The sequence below is a fragment of the Vanessa tameamea genome, chromosome 10 (genome assembly GCF_037043105.1).
Source record: "Vanessa tameamea isolate UH-Manoa-2023 chromosome 10, ilVanTame1 primary haplotype, whole genome shotgun sequence".
Classification (NCBI taxonomy): Eukaryota; Metazoa; Arthropoda; class Insecta; order Lepidoptera; family Nymphalidae; genus Vanessa; species Vanessa tameamea.
The window spans coordinates 11,372,381-11,391,348 of record NC_087318.1 but is presented as its reverse complement, the minus strand read 5'-3'; the positions used below and the strand labels follow the sequence as shown (position 1 = coordinate 11,391,348).

Here is an 18,968-nt window from a genome sequence, read left to right as displayed (position 1 = left end):
CAAAAAGTCTTAAACAATATACAAGCAGAAGGGAAAATATAAACTACTGATTCGGCATGAAGTAACCATGCGGATGAGATTCATTTTCTTTTTAATATGATTCGGATCCCGTCCTGTTCCAAATCCGAATTGGGACAGTAAAAAGTTATTTGTTTTTTTTTGTCAATTTCTCAGTAGCAGCCTGCAGTTTTGAAGTGTTCAGCCAGCTGCGATAAAAAATAATGCGTTTGAATTAAAAGTACCAAAACTGCCACTATGTTTTTTTTTTAAATATTTAATATACGTAGGTATGTCAAATGTACCTGATAGTCACTATGGATATAATCGCTGTAAATATTAAATATTCCTTAATTAACAATCCTTTACTAACTAATATGCTGTATGGCGGTAGAATATCTGATAAATTGGTCGTATTTGCACAAAAGCCCCACCAATATTAATAAATAGTAAGATATTTGACATAGACAATAAAACTGTAAGTGAATCAATTTTTCCGTGACAATTTTTAATTTAATAATCCAGTTAGTCAAACCATTGTCCTGATTTCTGATTTGAACTGATTACGACCGCTCCGACCAATCCCAAGAGATTCCACCAATAGTGCATACTTTTTTCTTTCACTCTTAAAGCAATGCATGCAGACAAGGGAGTGTTAACTCTGTTAGTAACCAGACTCTGGGCTGTTACTGAGGATCTGACTGTTAGAAAAATCCAATATTTTTTTAATGTCTAGACCCTGGATTTACGGATAATCTAGGGCCTCAGGATTTACGGCCTTATAAACCTGTATTTGATCAGGAAGTTTTACGTGAAACACACTTCTCGAAAATGTCCCGGACGTAATAGAATATTTTACTTTTGAAAGAAAAATAACAATCAAAAATATGAAATACATAAATAATTTTACAGGTAAAAAGTAAATAATTTAAGGTTATCTGTGACCTACTGATCTAATAACAGTTAAATATATGTTAAAAAATGTTATTTGCTTCGGTGTGTCCTAGATATTCGCAAAGTAACGCTTTGGTGAGTTTCATTATGACTAGGTCGCAGCCTAGTTGCGAATGAAAATTCAACTACCTCCACGGGTCAGATAACATTTACTCCGGTAATAATGAAAAGTGGGGTCACCAGGGGTAGAAAACAACAAAAAACATCTTATGAATAAATCATGTTCGAAATTAATGTTCGCTCTGCTAATTTTATTATGAAGATCAAACTATTCGTTATCTATCTCTGCACTTTTAAATCACCATGTTTCAGTAAAGTAACAGTAAGTTACGCCGTTTCGGAAAGTAGATTCTACCGAGAAGAACCGGCAAGAATCTCAGTAGTTACTATTTTCCTCCAATTTGCTCAAATAGTTTATGTCAATAGAGTACAATTACATTTTCATATACAGTGTGTGGAAATCATCAAATATTAAGTCTTTATTCTACGAATCTTTGTCATTAATATAATCTTGTATTATAGAATATAACTAACTTATTTATCAATGTTTTTTTTGGGCCACCTGATGGTAAGTGGTCACCACCGCCCACAGGCCAAGGCGCTGTAAGAAATATTAACCTATGCGCCACCAACTTTGGGAACTAAGATGTTATGTCCCTTGTGCCTGTGATTACATATGGTCTTAAGTCTTTAATTTTGCGAAATATATAAGAGAGTGTCCTTCACAAACAAGATCTAGAGCGGCAAAGTTATATGACGCGAACTTTTTATATTATATTCTAATTGACGCGTAGCAAAGATATGACGTTATAATGTTTATGTTGAGCAAAACTAATTCTAAAACAACAACTTATCTTAAACAACATATTTATCAGCAACAACAATATTATAACTCGCAACCCGTATATAATACGTACAACTCAAATGCAAAGAATCACAGAATATCTATAAGATGTAATACCAATTTATGAAATATAGACCAAACGATAATAACACTTAAACAATCCTGAGAACCAATCAAGGTCTTATAATGATAAATAAAATCAGTGAGATTAAAAACAATCTAAATTCTGAAATATATTTAAGCTTCAATTAGATTATGATAATTTATTATTAATAACGTTGGTGACCACCGGCTGTAGTATTTACACATACTCATTGTTATATTAGCGATTCCTTACTTTTTACTAACATATTTTTTGGGGCCAATTCCAGTAACTTCTAATGTTAAGATGTGTTCCCTATTTTGTTCTGATCCAACTTCGACGTATCTTCATAAAAATGAAAATCAGCTTAATGGTAACTGAGGACCAATTAAACTTATTTATATCAGTAATACGGTACCGATCCAACTTCGACCGAATTGCGTCTGTATCGTTGTGTTAGAATCGGCAGAACTATAATGTTTCCGTTTAGATTTTGATAGAATTGGTTGCCTGTTGCAAGAAAGGTTCATGGTCTGTAATTGGGTAACTTACCCTAAATTAAGAAAGCAATACAAATAATTACTCTTTGGGAATAGTATGCCTGATGAAAGGGTAATCTCCCCGGACGGATGTGCCCAAAAAAACAAAAATTGAAAAAAGATAAAAGGCCGAAATCATAGGAAGACCGGTGGATGTGAAACATCTAAATTAATGGTTATTAAAACAATTTCTGATTAAAGAAAATTAAATTACGTTTCGCAATGACATTTTCAATAAAGCCCGAGACCCAAAAAAGGTCGTAGTGATATGACCCGGGCGGTGTGACAGGGATTCTCATTATAATTATAAATTACGTATGAATTATGCACGTGAGCACGCATACTGAGTTTTAAAATTAATTTGGTAATAACGTTTGTGGAGTGCCCTAACGATAACATAGTCTGAAAACAAAACAAATGTCACGTTCCGGCACTCGCCCTTGAACTTGACTGTGTTATTCTTATGTAACAGCATGCAAATAATCTTATGTAAAAATAACGGCCCGGCCCGGCTCGGCATGTAAATTCTTGGAAGTTTTTTATATTACATAGAATAGCATTCAGCACTTATACTCAGTCATTACGGCATGAGCCCTCCTTAAACCCTATAAAAACCATTCGGTAGTGTTTGGCTTTATAGTTTTCAGACAGACATATACATGCGAATTTATTTCACAATATCTAGATAGATAGATATTTTGGTCTACGTAAGTCTACATTTTATATCTGTTTGAGATTAAAAACCTTCGACATTTATTGATCCATTACCGTAGAACATACTCAGATTTTAATCCGACTCATGAATATTTTCCTTCACCGCCGAGCGCCATGAATTGTAAACAAAAATTAAAAGTCAGTGGTGCTTGCCCGAACTTTAACCCGCATTCTTCGGCTAAGATTCAAGTGTTCTAGTATTTATGTTCTATTATCTATAGGCTATCTCGGTCCTCATAACCCATCACCATTAGGTAAATCTATTTTCCTTTAGAAATTACTGTTTTACAATATATATTCGCATTTAGCATAGGTTAGTTGAATTATTTATATCCTGTAAGCTTAAACGTTGAAAATTTTATGTCAAACATTTATTGAACAGGAATAAATAACTATATTAAATTATATATTGTTTTTATTGTAGGATTGGTTTTCAAGAGAATTTCACGTCTTTTATAGTAGAAAAATAGCCCGAACTCTTTCCAACAGAGAGTGCACCGGTGTTTGTTTATGCACTTGTGCTGTGCTGTGTTGCAAGTAGCTGGAGACTAGCTTGATAATAGCCGTTATGAAATTTGTTTGCAGTCCTCCTAAGTTATTGTTATAAGCAAAAAATAATTCGGTATTTTTTTATTTGCAGAGGATCTCAAATAAATCTGTGCAACGGCGGCGCTGGAGCTGCCATGACTGGATTGGTACCAAAGATACCTAATGGCTATGGAGATCAGAAGAAACCAATGGCATCCCTCACTCATTTACCGAAACGTCCGCCGGTAGACATCGAGTTTTCAGATTTATCATATTCCGTCAGTGAGGGCAGAAAGAGAGGGTACAAAGCCTTATTAAAGTGCATCAATGGTACTTTCCGCTCGAGTGAGTTGACGGCCATCATGGGGCCATCTGGTGCTGGCAAGAGTACCCTCATGAATATATTAGCTGGATACAAGTAAGTGGCAATGTTAATTTAAATTCATAAGATGTCCATAATATTACAGTTAGTATCTATTAATCCGTCTACAGTGACGGGCTATAGTAGTATCTATTAATCCTTGAGAATTTAAGAATGAGTAATAAACATTTCGAAACAAACGTAAATAATGTAAAATCTTCTGAAATTAATAGTTGTTTAATGTGTCCAATTAAGGACGGTGCCCACTACCCACTTAAAATTACTGGCACACAGGATTAATTTAATTTTATATGATTATACGCGCTTATATTTTTATTTATCCGACAATTTTGGCCTTCTTTGGTGTTATGGAAGAAATCTCGTTAAAGGATACGTATGCCATTTATACTTAATGCTCTTTTAACGTCTATATCTGTCAAATTGACAAAATCTTTATAATAATTAGTAAATAACGGTAAAGGTACGAGTTCTAACCATCACAAATATTTTATATAATATTTTATCCAACAGTACATTTATGCGCTTTAACGGTGAATTAATTCCAGTGCTTTAAAACAATTTTAATTATAAGACTACCACGCGAGAAACTATTAACTTCTCACAGTTTACGTTATTTAAAGATAAATACTTATGTTGAAATTCCAAATTGAATAAGTTCCTACAGTAATTTTCTATTTCATTCCATAAAGCTTATTATTAAGTTAGTTGAATTAAATTAAAAGCCCGAAGTTAATATCCCACTGTTGCTTAAAAACCCGTTCAATTTAGTGTTTATTCCACAACGGTAGTCTTGTTGCCAAATGCCTCGGCAACAGATCTCCAGTAAATGTCCTGGCATCTTCGTTTATGTATAAATATCATACAAATTTACTGGTTCGAAAATTAAAAAAAAATGAAGTTCGTGTTTATTTGATATATTCTTAATTACACTTCCTTTTCACACCGATTGGAATCTTCATCGGATGGAAATGGTAAAGAATTAAAGAGTACACACACTCTAAACATTCTCTCACAGTTGGCTATGCTTTAATGTTGTCCGAAGTTGCCATAATTTGAAAATGAGACAGTATACCACTTAACAAATATTTGCATTTTTATCAACGCATGAACTGCATTCCGTTCTTACAATGGTTTGAACACAAAAGGCTTTCAACTTTATATTGGCGTAGTTACATTTAGTACGATATTTTTCCATACTCCACAAAATGCCTTCTGAAAATTTATTCCGCCGAATATTACGTTCAGAGATCGTTACAATGAAGTAGTGCCTCTTTGCCGTTTCGCATATTTTTTGGTAACTTTAAAATGGGTTATTATATTTTTGTGGTAATTCACTAAAAGATTTGGTTAGTTTTTAGAGGAATAATTATTTATTTATCCAATATTAATTTGTAGATAGAATTAAGAATACATAATTAAATAAAGTCAAATGTAACTCATATGTACATAAGTAAAGTAACGTGAAAATGATCCAAACCCAAAGTCCTCCTTTTTTAAGAAGCTTATTTCACCGCGCCGATCTAGTGCGTGTTGCTCAATGCATATATCTGGTTATTTGAGCCCACGATCTTCAGATTAATAATTCATAAGCCCGCAATTCAATGAAAAATATCTAAATCATTCAAAGCATGCCCTGAAATATTTACTCACGAACTATAACGGAATGTAAAATATTTGGACTGATGCCAATCTGAAATATTATTTAATGAGGTATATTCGACTAAGGGTTACTCCAATTCGTAAACGCAAACGCTGTCGCTATTCAGCAGAAATGTAATGGACAGATTTTGTAAGAATTTATATAATAACCTTTTGTCACGAAATGTATATTTAAAGGTTAAATTTTTACTTGAAGGTTATATAAAAAACGAATCTTATTATAATATAAGTTCATTTAATATTTAATAAGTTTTAAAAGTAAATTAAAATATTATGTCCTAGCAGATAAGTCGTATCTACATTTAAGAAAAATTCCAGATATATGATTTTACAAAATCTTACTGGATGGATTCAATTTTAAATATTATAGTACAGTTGGCCTTTTTTTGCTATAGTTATATATCGTTTCACAAAAACGTATAATACTTTTTAAATAACGTTTTTAATAAAACAAAATAATAAACTGAAATTATAAACTTTGAATAAAGTAAATATCCATCTGCTGGTAAATAGTCTGTTCTATTGTAATCATAGTTGTAGTAATCGGAACTAAAAAGACGGATCAAGTGTTGGCTAATAATAAGAATTTAATTTCGTTTGAATTTAACAAAAAAGTTATTGTTGTAGCCTAAGTTACTCCTTATTACATCGGCTATCTGCCAGTGAAAGACCTGTCAAAATCGGTACAGCCGTTCCAAACGGAATTCCGGAACAAACAGACCGACAGATATATTTTTTTAAATATGTTATTTTGGTATATGTAATGTGTATACATACATTAGTAAAATATGCATTTAGTAAAAAGCGGTTAATTTAATATTACAAACATAGACTCAAATTTTATTATATGTAATAGATATTTCTACAAAAATGAAAAAGAAAATAATATATTATAAATAAACAAATCAATCAATTAATTTTAATACATTTTTCAGAACGTCAAACGTCAGCGGTTCAATACTTATAAATGGCAAAGAGAGGAATCTCAGACGGTTTCGCAAATTGTCTTGTTACATAATGCAAGACGACTGTCTCCTACCACATCTCACCGTGAAGGAAGCGATGAATGTCTCAGCAAATTTAAAACTCGGTAAAGATATGACTGTTACCGCAAAGAAAATAGTCATCAACGAAATATTAGAAATGCTGAGTCTTGTAGAAGCTGGTGACACGCGAACAATAAATCTATCAGGAGGACAAAAGAAACGTCTGTCTATAGCTTTAGAGCTAGTTAACAACCCGCCAGTCATGTTTTTCGACGAGCCCACATCTGGATTGGATAGTTCATCATGTTTTCAATGTATATCTCTGTTAAAATCTCTTGCAAGAGGTGGAAGAACAATCATATGTACCATCCATCAACCGTCCGCGAGGCTCTTCGAAATGTTTGACTTTCTATACACATTGGCTGAAGGTCAATGTATATATCAAGGTTCAGTGACTAGCTTAGTGCCGTTTTTATCATCTATGGGATTACATTGTCCAAGTTACCACAATCCTGCTGACTATGGTGAGTATTTCTCTTTTGTATTATTATTAAGTCGACATTTGATCCAAGGGAGAAAAGGGTTTCCTGAACACTTAGGAGTTTATGCAATTCGATCCCTAAGCTGATTAGGTGGATTAAATTTGTACCGTATCTTAAGTTAAATGACACTAACCATACCTTTAAAGGTTTTATCGTTAAGTTCCAAGGCTATTATTAGCTTCATTTTTTTGCTTAAAGAGTTCGAATAAAATTACACTAAAGAAGATAAATTGCTAAAATACATAAAAAATGTCATCTGAAATTATTCATATCAGATATATATATGGAACAAATATAGATACAAAGTGGTATTAAGTTTTTATCTCATCTGCTTAGTGATGGAAGTAGCAACGGGTGAACACGGCGACTGGGTGCACAAACTGGTGATGGCTGTGAATAAGGGCAACTGTGGCAGAGGACAGTCATCGACGTCTTCTTCCTCATCCTCCGTGCCTCAGAACTGCAACTATAACAATCAAAGCAAGAACAATATTAAGAAGGAAGCACTTGAGATAGTTATTGGTAAGGGATATTCATTGTAACCAGCTTTGTCATAAAGGAATTTTGATACTAAGTGAAATTTTACTATGGAAAATGCAACGTCAATAGAAGGAAGCCAGAAAATCTCGGATAGAAAGGCGTGTAATCTGTATTATTTGATTTATACACATTTAGATATGATAGAAAACTACTCAGCTTTTTGGTGTGGTGATATCTATACTTTATTCAGATAATGATCGAAATTTGAACGTGTAGGTAACTGATAACTTATTCTTAATACTTTCAGACAAACCAACGTGCACTGTGATAGATATGTCAGAACCGACCCTCAACACTGAGAAACAAAATGCTCTACCGAATTCAACGAACTTAGCGCCCGTCACTTGTACTACTTCTCTCCTCGATTCAAGCGAGAGTTTCACGAAGAAGCCACAAAATACCGGCTTTCCGACGTCAGGATGGAAGCAATTTTGGATCTTATTGAAAAGAACTTTCCGAAGTATTTTACGAGATCAAATGTTGACGCATTTAAGGTTATGTTCGCATACTGTTGTTGGCTTGTTGATTGGATTTCTGTACTACGATATTGGACAAGATGCTGCTAAAGTTATGAGTAACGCTGGATGTATATTCTTTACTGTGATGTTCACTATGTTCACGGCTATGATGCCTACAATTCTTACATGTAAGTTATAAAATTTGAAAATATTTGTTACTAAAAAACAACTACTATACAAATTTATAATGAATCAATACTTATGCGCCACTGGCACGACAGATTACTTCTAATCGTTAGTGTAAATATTAGTAACATTTGGTTTAAGTGTATTAAAATAAATAAAAATAAATTTATTGACATGAAAAATTAACATAGTCACAAAACATTCCGTGGCCCCCGCGCTAGGCAAGCCTGTTTTGCGGGTACCGAATTAATTACCACCAAGCTTTTATGCAATGTTACGCTTATTTTATGCAATGTTTAATAACAATTTGTTGGTCTTTGACATGACATGACAAAATAATGACACTTATATGTATAATATGTTTTTTTTTTACCTTAATATATCTGTTTTGTTTCAGTCCCAACTGAGATGAGTGTGTTTGTGAGAGAGCATTTAAATTATTGGTACTCGTTGAAAGCGTTCTATTTTGCGAAGACTATGGCGGATCTACCGTTTCAGGTATTTTTTATTTCGTTTACTAGCACTCGACTGGTATTTCGCTTGCATTTTAGACCAGTTATATGTATTATGTATGTAAAGTCAAGGTCAAAGATATCTTTATTCCCAATTTCTTCCAAATCCGTCTAGCCGTTTTTGTGCGATTGGGTTATAAGCATCGAAATATACGTTTATTATTTAATTTCACAATTTTAATTAGTAGGTTTTAATAAAACAATTGAGATAAAACAGCCGATCGATCAAAGGATTGCTGTTTAAATCTGGGAAAATTACTCGGAATTCTCTTTTTGAATCTAAACTATCTTGCTTATCGTTAAAAGGCTGAAAGGAAGTATCGATACCAGTGTCGGTCTTGACTAGAAGAGGAAGTGACCTTCTGTAGCAACATTGACACGCCATTGCTTACGTTTTGCGATATTTTTACCGGTGTCAGACCACTCATTAGTTATTCCACGGTGTTTTAGAATAGTTAATATTTCTTGTAATGCCATGTCTATTTGAGGACTGTTGAACGTGGATCATTTACCCGTCTTCCTTTTAATTATAGCATTGTGATGTTTGACTGAATATCGACTCACATCTTATAGTATAAGACAAAAAGATTTGGAGGAAACCTTTACTTAACCTTAAATCAAACGACTTAAAAATATTGTTACCATACAACCTATACCTATAGATATGGCGGTGCACGGTTTGCAAAATGTTTTCTTTTTATATATTACTCGCGCGATCTTTGACGTAAAGATGGTTTTATATATAAAAATTGTAACTATATACTGTAAATTACATGATATCTACTGTTCGAATAGAGTACCTAAGTTTATGCACGTATTTATGTTCAGCTGGAAAAAAGTTTAAGATATAAGATAGATACATTTTTTTTTCAACAGATAGTCTTCAGCGGGGTGTACGTGATAATAGTGTACTTCATGACGGGCCAACCGATGCAGACGGACCGGGTGCTAATGTTCACGACCATTAACATCCTGACGGCGCTGGTGGCGCAGTCCCTGGGGCTGCTCATCGGCGCCGCCATGAAGATCGAGACGGGCGTATACCTGGGGCCCGTTACCACCATTCCCGTCGTGCTGTTCTCTGGTTTCTTCGTCAACTTCAACGCAATCCCCAGCTACTTGCAGTGGTTGACGTACCTCAGCTACGTGCGCTACGGCTTCGAGGGTGCCATGCTGTCGGTGTACGGCTTCGGCAGAGAGAAGCTACACTGCTCGGAGGCCTACTGCCACTTCCGGACCCCGAGCCTGTTCCTCAAGGAGATGACGATGGACCACTCCAACTTCTGGGTCGACGTCGGCGCATTGAGCGCTTTCTTCGTATTCATCCGAGTGATCTCCTATCTAGTTCTAAGGTTCAAATTGAAGATGATGCAGTAGGGCGGCACAAATCGCGCTTATATTTTGTCGGTGATATGAATTATTTTCCATTTACCCGCGGTTAGCGACGGCCCGACGTGTTCTGTTTGGCGTTACCGAAGTTGGAAGATTGTCTCGAAGTATTAGGATCTATTAGCTTCGTCGATTGTTGAAGTTTTACGCGCCGGCGCAAATGTCTAGTTGTTAAAGTAGATTTAATATAGTTTTCGAATTATATAGCTTTATAGGACGCGGTTCGACTCAGTCGATTTTAGTGTTTGTACGTAAATTTAGGTTAAGATTTTTCTAGATCGGGCCCATGACTTAATTTTAAGTTACTTAATGATATTACCTTGATTTAATTTGTATTTTTGACATCACAATGTAGGCTTTTCTACTCGTATCCGTACGCTTGTGATAATTCGATGGTGTGTCACTTGCTTATCTGTCAAAATTGCGTTTTGTTGCTGGTGGTGATATGATGTTTGGATTCTGTGTGGTCATATAATATAGGTTAATATAATATATCAAAAAAATGATTTTGGTAAAATCGACAACGTCCAGTTGAATTTATTATTTTTCTATATTTGTTTTTAATTGAAAGTATTGCAATATTTTTTCATAATTAAAAATATTTTATTTTGTATAAAAGGAGAATGAAGGTTATAGATTTGCTTATAGAAGGTTCTAGACTTCAATAGATTAGGCTGGGCTAGTGTGAGGGGTACAATTGCTGTTACTATTAAGCATAATACAGGTGGTGATGATTGATGATCTCAAAGTTTTTGGTGAAGATAATTAAATATGGTTTCATAGTTATTTATCGTATTATTATATTTTTGAGTTGTAATATTTCGATGTAATATTCTAATGTAATTTTGACAGATAGCAATGTGTTGGCGGGCGTACATATCTACTCAATTTACATTCTAGTTTTTAATTAGAAATTTTAAAATACCTTTCATTATGCTAAAGATTTTGGTAATTATTCTCTATGTCAATCTTAATTACCAGTATTTAAAAATAATAATAAACGACTGTGATTTTTATATAAAGATTGTTTTATTTTAATCTTAGTTCTTTTTTTAAATAATGTACACAATACATCATTTTTTTTATTAATAGGATTAAAATTTATATTGTATGAGTTTGTAAATGTTCCACGACTGGGCTACTCCCATTTTAAGAAGAAGGAAGGGAGCTTATTCAACTTCGCTGCCCCAATATCGTTTGATGGAAACAGTTTCTAGATTTACATACGACACCTGTAGGTTACGATCAAACTCGAGATTCATTAAGAAAACAAATTAAGCACGTGAAAATTCTGTGATATTCACCGGATTTCGAAAAGATGATCATTGGTTTAAGATTCAATGGAAATAGGGAGTGAAGTTGTTTTTTGTTATGATATCGGTAGGCGGACGACCAAATAGGCCATCTGTTGGTAAGTGGTCACTACCGCCCATAAACAATGGCGATGTAACAAATATTAACCCTTACATCACCAATGCGCCACCAACCTCGGGAACTAAGATGTTATGTCCCTTGTGCCTGTAGTTACACTGGCTCACTCACCCTTCAAACCGGAACACAACAATACTGAGTGCAGCTGTTTGGCGGTAGAATATCTGACGAGTGGGTGGTACCTACCCAGACGGGCTTGCACAAAGCCCTACCACCTTTTTTTTTATAGTAGGCAAACGAGCAGGAGGCTCACCTGATGGAAAGTGACTACCACCGCCCATGGACATCTGCAACACCGGGGGGCTTGCAGGAACGAAAACCGAATGACCTGGTAAAGGATGTGACGTCACCTTTGAGATATAGTAAAAGAAAGGGGCATCTATCTTGGGTTGTCACGGTGGTAACAAGTTTGTAACTGTCAGTTGCATTCTCGATGAATTTCATAATATTTTGTTCATATATAACTGAAACTTAGATATAATCAGTGTCCGTTGATAATTATTTAAATGTTTTAGTGACTGTCCGATTACAATATTCTCTTTTAATATACAAGAATTGTACAAAAAAAAAACGGTTATTTTTTATCGGCTTAGTTTCTGGCTTGAACATTTCTGCACAACACAGTCTGATTTTTTTCCGTCACAGGGCCATACAGTATAAACTAAATTATGATTAAATAAATAGTGATTCCTCTTATGGTACCTTCACTGATGAGTGTTATGAATTTAAAATACACTGGATATCTCTTACTATTATTGAATTGATCATCATCAATATTTATTTCCATGTAATAATTGTAGTATTTATAGAAAAAATATTCGTTCAGTATTAATTATTTTAATATTACATTTCAACGCCACCTAGCGACGAAAATTTGGACTATGATGAAACAAATACCCTTATAATTTGGTTGCTTATTGTAAAGAGAAGCACCTTCTACGAAAGGTTTGGAAACTTTTTTTAAAACTATTAAAAACGCAAAAATAGATGTCGCATCTCTTGTTTTCAGTTTTTTCAGGATTATATATTGGCTTTGATATATTAATATTATTAGCCTAATAATGTAACTGCTGTGCTAAGCCCATCTCGTCTTTTGTGGAGGTTTGAAGCTCAGTGGAGACCACGTTGCACTGAAGCGGATGGAGCGGATTCAAATGTGGCAATTTTCATCCGACACGCGTTGGTGCTATGAAGCTAATCATCGTCTGATTAGCTTCACCAGACATGAGATAAATTATAAAAATAATTTAAGCAGATGTAGAATCACACGTGCGTGCGCTTTCTCGGTGAAGAGATTAATCACTGAGCCAGCGGAACTCTTCTTTGAGTATAAAAAAAATTGAAAGATAAGACTCGATTATGAATATATAATAATCCTATTCTATTCTAATTACCAACGGTCTGTCAATAACTACTGTTTTTTATTTTATTATTTATTAACCAAATATAAAACAATAATGACATATTTTAAAAAATACAATAACTTAAACATAGAAAAAAACTGTAAAAAGTTAAAGTACATACAAAAATTTTAAAGACTATTTTTTATTAAAATACCTTGAGAAAACAATACCTATACAGAAAATTGGTGGTGTATATCTACGTTAGGCAAAATACAGCGAAAATATAAACATTGATGATATATGATGACGTTGAATCATATCTCCGACAGATTTAACGCAAAACTTGCGAAGCGATCCCGTGACGCCCCTTCGAAGAAACGGATCGGGTATCGCTAGATTTTTAGCGGGCATTCAGTGTGTTAGGGCGCACTAGCGTTCCAGGCACCGGAACGGGGTTGAGAAATGCGTAAAGTAATAAAATATCTATTTATTTCCCCTGTCCGGGACCCGTGTGTGGATGTAACATGGAATGGAAGGCGATCAAGCTGTCAAGGGGTTGCCGCCGTTGAAGTCACGTTGCCCCCTACCCTACCTACCCTACCTACATTAGGTAGGTAGGGTAGTACCTATCGAATAAATAAAAACGTAATCCCCATTTTTTTATAATACTGTTGAACAAATATATCAATAAATGAATGTTACTGAAATCAGGACTTATAAAATAAAATGTCCTGACTTATCATCGCCGAGCGTAAACTATTAAAGTCAGAGCTATGAAATGTGGTAAGTAAGAACGTTTTATTGAGTAATCACCCACTAAGGAAGTAATTTTGAAAATTCTACCCCTAAGGGGGTGAAATAAGGATTGAAAGTTTGTATGGAAGTACGTCATTTTGGAAGTTAGAAGAAGAAAGAATAGAAAATACGTATTTAAGCGTTTCTGGATATTCTAGCCTAGGGGTGAAATACACACAAATATGGTATACGAAGAGGTCTTAAATTAACGTAATATTTTAAGTTAATCTGTAAATATATTCAACTTCCACGCGAGCAAAGCCGCGGGCGACAGCTAGTCAATATATAAATAAACAAAGACAAATTAGTTCACCAACTTTTACTTCTATAGGTCAGTCGATATTCGATTTTATTTTTCGTTTTCGGTCTATCAATAAAAAAGCATATAATAAATTTTACTCAAATTTTCATTATTCACTACCGTTATGGTCGAATTTTGACCACTGCCCTCCACAGCCCACTTATAGAGAAACTGCTAAATATAACTTACGATAAATTACTTAAATTGACTATGACGTCATTGTCCAGACGAAATGATCTGTAACTATTATTATACTATATTATTTACTTGGTGGTAGGGCTTTGTGCAAGCCCGTCTGGGTAGGTACCACCCACTCATCAGATATTCTACCGCCAAACAGCTGTACTCAGTATCGTTGTGTAACTATAGGCACAAGGGACGTAACATCTTACGTGATGTAAGGAATGGTTAATATTTCTTACAACGCCATTGTCTATGGGCGGCGGTGACCACTTACCATCAGGTGGCCCATTTGCTCGTCCGCCTACCTATATCATAAAAAAATATATATTTTATTAAGCTATGACTATGATGTACTAACATTAATCAGGGCAACCAATATCTGAAACAAAAGTACGCACTTTTACCCGTTACAAAATGTTATCAATAAATTTGATGTATTGCGTTTACATTTAGAGAGAAATATATTTTATGATCAATTCGAACGTATTTGTTATCATAGGGTTAATTCGAGGCGACATAAATATTAAGCCAAATGTTTCAAAGCATATTTGGTACCAAATAAATAAATACAAATTATACAACTATGTTCTGTATTTTGTTTCATGATATATTCCGAGAGAACACGTGAATTGTTGAAGTTGAATATTGTCTTTGGCTACTAAGTTTCGTCACGAAACACAATCTCGGGGCTATTGGTACATATATACAATATATCTATACCGATACTATAAAGAAGTAAATTTTGTTTGTTTGTATTTAAGATTATCTAACTATAGACCCGTTCTAAAAAAATATGTCATCGGTAGAAAGCTATAATACTCTTAAGAACTATAAGGTATAAATTATTTTTATATAATATTATTTTACAAATAAATTGCACATATACGAAGTCGAAGCGGATTACTAGTATAATTATGTTATGTAGATCAGAATTATTTATGCCCACCTTAAGTCCCACCTTGTGACTGAAAATAAATTAATCCATGGTATGGTACCATATTTTTTTATGATTTGCCCACCTGGTTTGTAAAGTAGTTACCACTACCCATAGACAATAATAATAAGTGTTGGTGTGTGGTCTTAGAATATTCGATAAGATAGATTTGACCACATACTAAACTTAAATGACCTATTCCACTGATATAAACTTTTTAAACAAATCTTCATTAATAATGTTGTTTTCGTAAACGGTTCACCTGTAATTGAGACCTCCGAAAAACCTACCGCAGGTTGTGACACAATTTTTATAGTAACGGTAGAATATAATGTAACATACCGCTTACAATTACGGTATACTTATATCAGATGCCTTTACTCAATTTATTACTCAAACATTTAATAAAGCCTTAAAGAAATATTTAAATTTTTTAGGGTTCTAAATGAATTGAAACGATTTTAAATACACGATTTGAGATGGCAAATAGAACACGTGAATCGAAAACTGCAGGCATAAACCTGGGCCAGCACCACTTCATGTGGTTAATCTGTGTGTAGAATTCATCTCGTGCTCTGCAGTGATCGAAAACATCTGATACAGGTGTTCCAAGATTCCGCATTGGATTCAACTTCAAACCTTCTCCTAAATAAGAGAGGAGGTCTTAGCCCAGCAGTATAGGATTTTGCTTTATAACTTTTTATGTAATGAAAACGACTAAAGCTGAACTATATAATGTAATTAAATGTAACTTAATAGTTACCTAGAAAAAATCTGATAATTAAATATTTAATTAATAAAATGAAATGAAAATCTCTGAAAAGTATATTAAAAGTAAGCGTGTTTATAAAATATTATTAACAAACGAAATTCTTGGTAAAAATTCCAACCGAAAATTTCACATTCGAAATTTGAAATGAAAATTTCGAAAATTTAAAAAGAATTAGTCCGAAACGAGCTCTTCGCAGCTACAAAACGACCAAGTCTATTTTCATGTCTACAATGGTGAATGTGGGCCCCATTATTGAATGTCATTGTGAAAGATATGAATTGAAATTTTGCTTTCAATTGAAGCGAAAAATTCCATATTTTACATACCTGAAATGTATGTATCATTTATTATAATTGATATAAAAGTTAAAAGCTTAATAATATCGTATAAAATGTTACGAAAATTCTATTTTACTTTCGTAATATTTCGACATAAAATAGATAGATATATTATCTATACTAATAAACGTAAGGTAAGGTAATATTATGTCATGTTCTAAAAATCGATTAAAATATTTCAGATTTGAAAATGTTTTCACAATATATAATATCTTTACTAACTTGACTACTCTCTAATCTATCGGATTGAACTTAATTAGTTTTTATTACACAATAAAAAAAATAATGAGTCCTTATTTATCGATATTGAGTGAATTGTTTTGATAGTTATTAAAATGATCGCCTGTCTAAAATCTTAGATCACGTGGTTGCCTAATTGACAATACATTGAATGTATAAATATCTCATAGTGGTAATCGGTATAGTCAGAGCTGACTCATCGTCAATTCTTCTGTCTGATCTAAATATACGAGAGACAAATCATGTTAATAAATGTCTGTGACTTCAACGCCTAAGGTGATAAATCTTCTAAGAAAACCTACAATTAATTATAGCAAATATATTGGCCATTTGAATTTCGAACTTCGTTTCATAGCTGACGCAATAAATCTTGAATAAAAACGCTTAAAAACTAAATTTATTGTTGCAATTCATATCGTAAATTTAAAAGGTTTATAAAATTAATTAATTATAATAAGCTTGGATATCTGGATAATGCTAAAGTTGATAAAATACTTGTACATAATTAAATTTGAGTTGGAACAGTTTAACAATACAGACAAACTCATTGTACTCAGTATCAAAATCTAAAGATGCAATGCTTGCCTGATTTTGTATTGTATGCAGCTTTCTGAGTAATATGTTACGTGTTTTTTTTTTATGTTATAAGTAGGCGGACGATCCAATGGGCCATTTGAAGTAAGTGGTCATCACTACCCATAGACAATGGTGCTATAAAAAATATTAATAATTAAACATTCCTGACATCGCCAATGTACCACGAACCTTGGGAGCTAAGATGTTATGTTCCTTGTGCCTGTAAAAAATAACCCTACAGCATACGTGTGACTCATTCCAACCTTCAAACTTTTAATGAGATCAATTTTAAAGCGCTAGTGAAGTTAATTTATAACAATGGGTCTTAAGAATTCATGTGAACTTGTTAAAAATCACTAAATATAATTTTAGCTCAATTTATGTTTATCACGTCAATAGTCTATATACGTGCAGAGGGTGAAACTGAAGCGAGCTACTTATTTAATAGCATTGTATACTAAAACCTTCTCCGTAACGCGTTGCATCGTTTAGTACCTATAAATTTTATGTACATTGGTTTTGTAGTCGTTTTCAAGAGACCGATTACAAGAAATCATTTTGTAATTTATTATTATATATCAATGTCATGATAAAATTCATAAGAGTCGATTTTAAGTCTAACATTTATTTAACTAATATAAATCATAAATAATCGCAGAGGGTTTTTCAGAAACAAATGTATTAAAAACGGTTTTTATAATGTAGTTGCAATCTCACAGATTACGAAAATTCATCTCACAATATATAATATGTATTCATTTAGAAGGCACACTCCTGATCAATAGGCTGTCAAGGTATAGCTTACTGTAAAAGACTTAAGACTAGATTCGAACAGCATAGTTATGCTAAGACACATTGAGTGGGTTTCATGAGATTTTAGGGATTTTACGAAATGTTGGTTTTGAGCAGTAGTCGATCATCCTAAAAATATTTTTAGGGTTATGCAAAAGCACTGAAATATATTGTTTTAGTTATTCCAAGTCGCATAATTTAAAGCCGCGACAGGTAGTGATTGTCAATATACTCGTATATAATACGTTAAGTCCATAAGCGGTCATCGACCTACCGAATATCATTGCAAGCTACTGGCCAATAGCGCACTTCAATTTAAATATATCGTAAAATATATTTAATAAATATTTTAATCCTCTTACTTGTAAAACGTATAGCAAAACAGAATGCTACTTACTTTAATAGTACTTGTATAGTAACACAGTGCTGTGTTTTTCTTTCTAACGCCTACTTACTAATGTTAGAATGAGGGGAAATGTGTGTAATCATTCATCCGATATACAACCTCTACGGTCTTAATTACGTCTGAGTGATTTTCATGTTCTGACGAGTCTTTTTTTATGATATAAGCAAGTGGTGGTGACCACCACTATGGAAAATAAATACTTAGTCAACAAAAAAAAAAATGTACTTTTTTACAGACAATTATTAGTAAAAGTAATCTATTAATATCTATAGCCTTTTATTTCCGCCTGTGATTCTTTCTTTGTCTAGAAAATCTAATTTGTAGAACAACGGTTATCATTCTTGCTATTTTTCCAAGAGGTCATGATGTGTAGGTACTCATAATTTTAACTTGAATTTGTATAAATAATCAGCTTGTAAATTTCCCACTGCTGGGCTAAGGCCTCCTCTCCCGTTGAGGAGAAGGTATGGAGCATATTCCACCACGCTGCTCCAATGCGGGTTGGTGGAATACACATGTGGCAGAATTTCGTTGAAATTAGACAC

At 33.5% G+C, this 18,968-nt stretch overlaps 1 protein-coding gene across 1 annotated transcript in view; it reads left to right on the top strand.

Annotated features, from left to right (window-relative positions):
• The window catches only part of LOC113404059 (ATP-binding cassette sub-family G member 4), a 44,163-nt gene extending 32,829 nt beyond the window's left edge, over positions 1-11,334 (top strand). The window contains exons 4-9 of the mRNA XM_026644843.2: positions 3,771-4,076; positions 6,635-7,209; positions 7,564-7,749; positions 8,015-8,413; positions 8,809-8,909; positions 9,800-11,334. Of these exons, the coding sequence (XP_026500628.1) occupies positions 3,771-4,076; positions 6,635-7,209; positions 7,564-7,749; positions 8,015-8,413; positions 8,809-8,909; positions 9,800-10,300 (2,068 nt within the window). The 3' untranslated portion in view covers positions 10,301-11,334. The remainder of the gene's footprint in view (positions 1-3,770; positions 4,077-6,634; positions 7,210-7,563; positions 7,750-8,014; positions 8,414-8,808; positions 8,910-9,799) is intronic.
• The last annotated feature ends 7,634 nt before the right edge of the window (positions 11,335-18,968 follow it).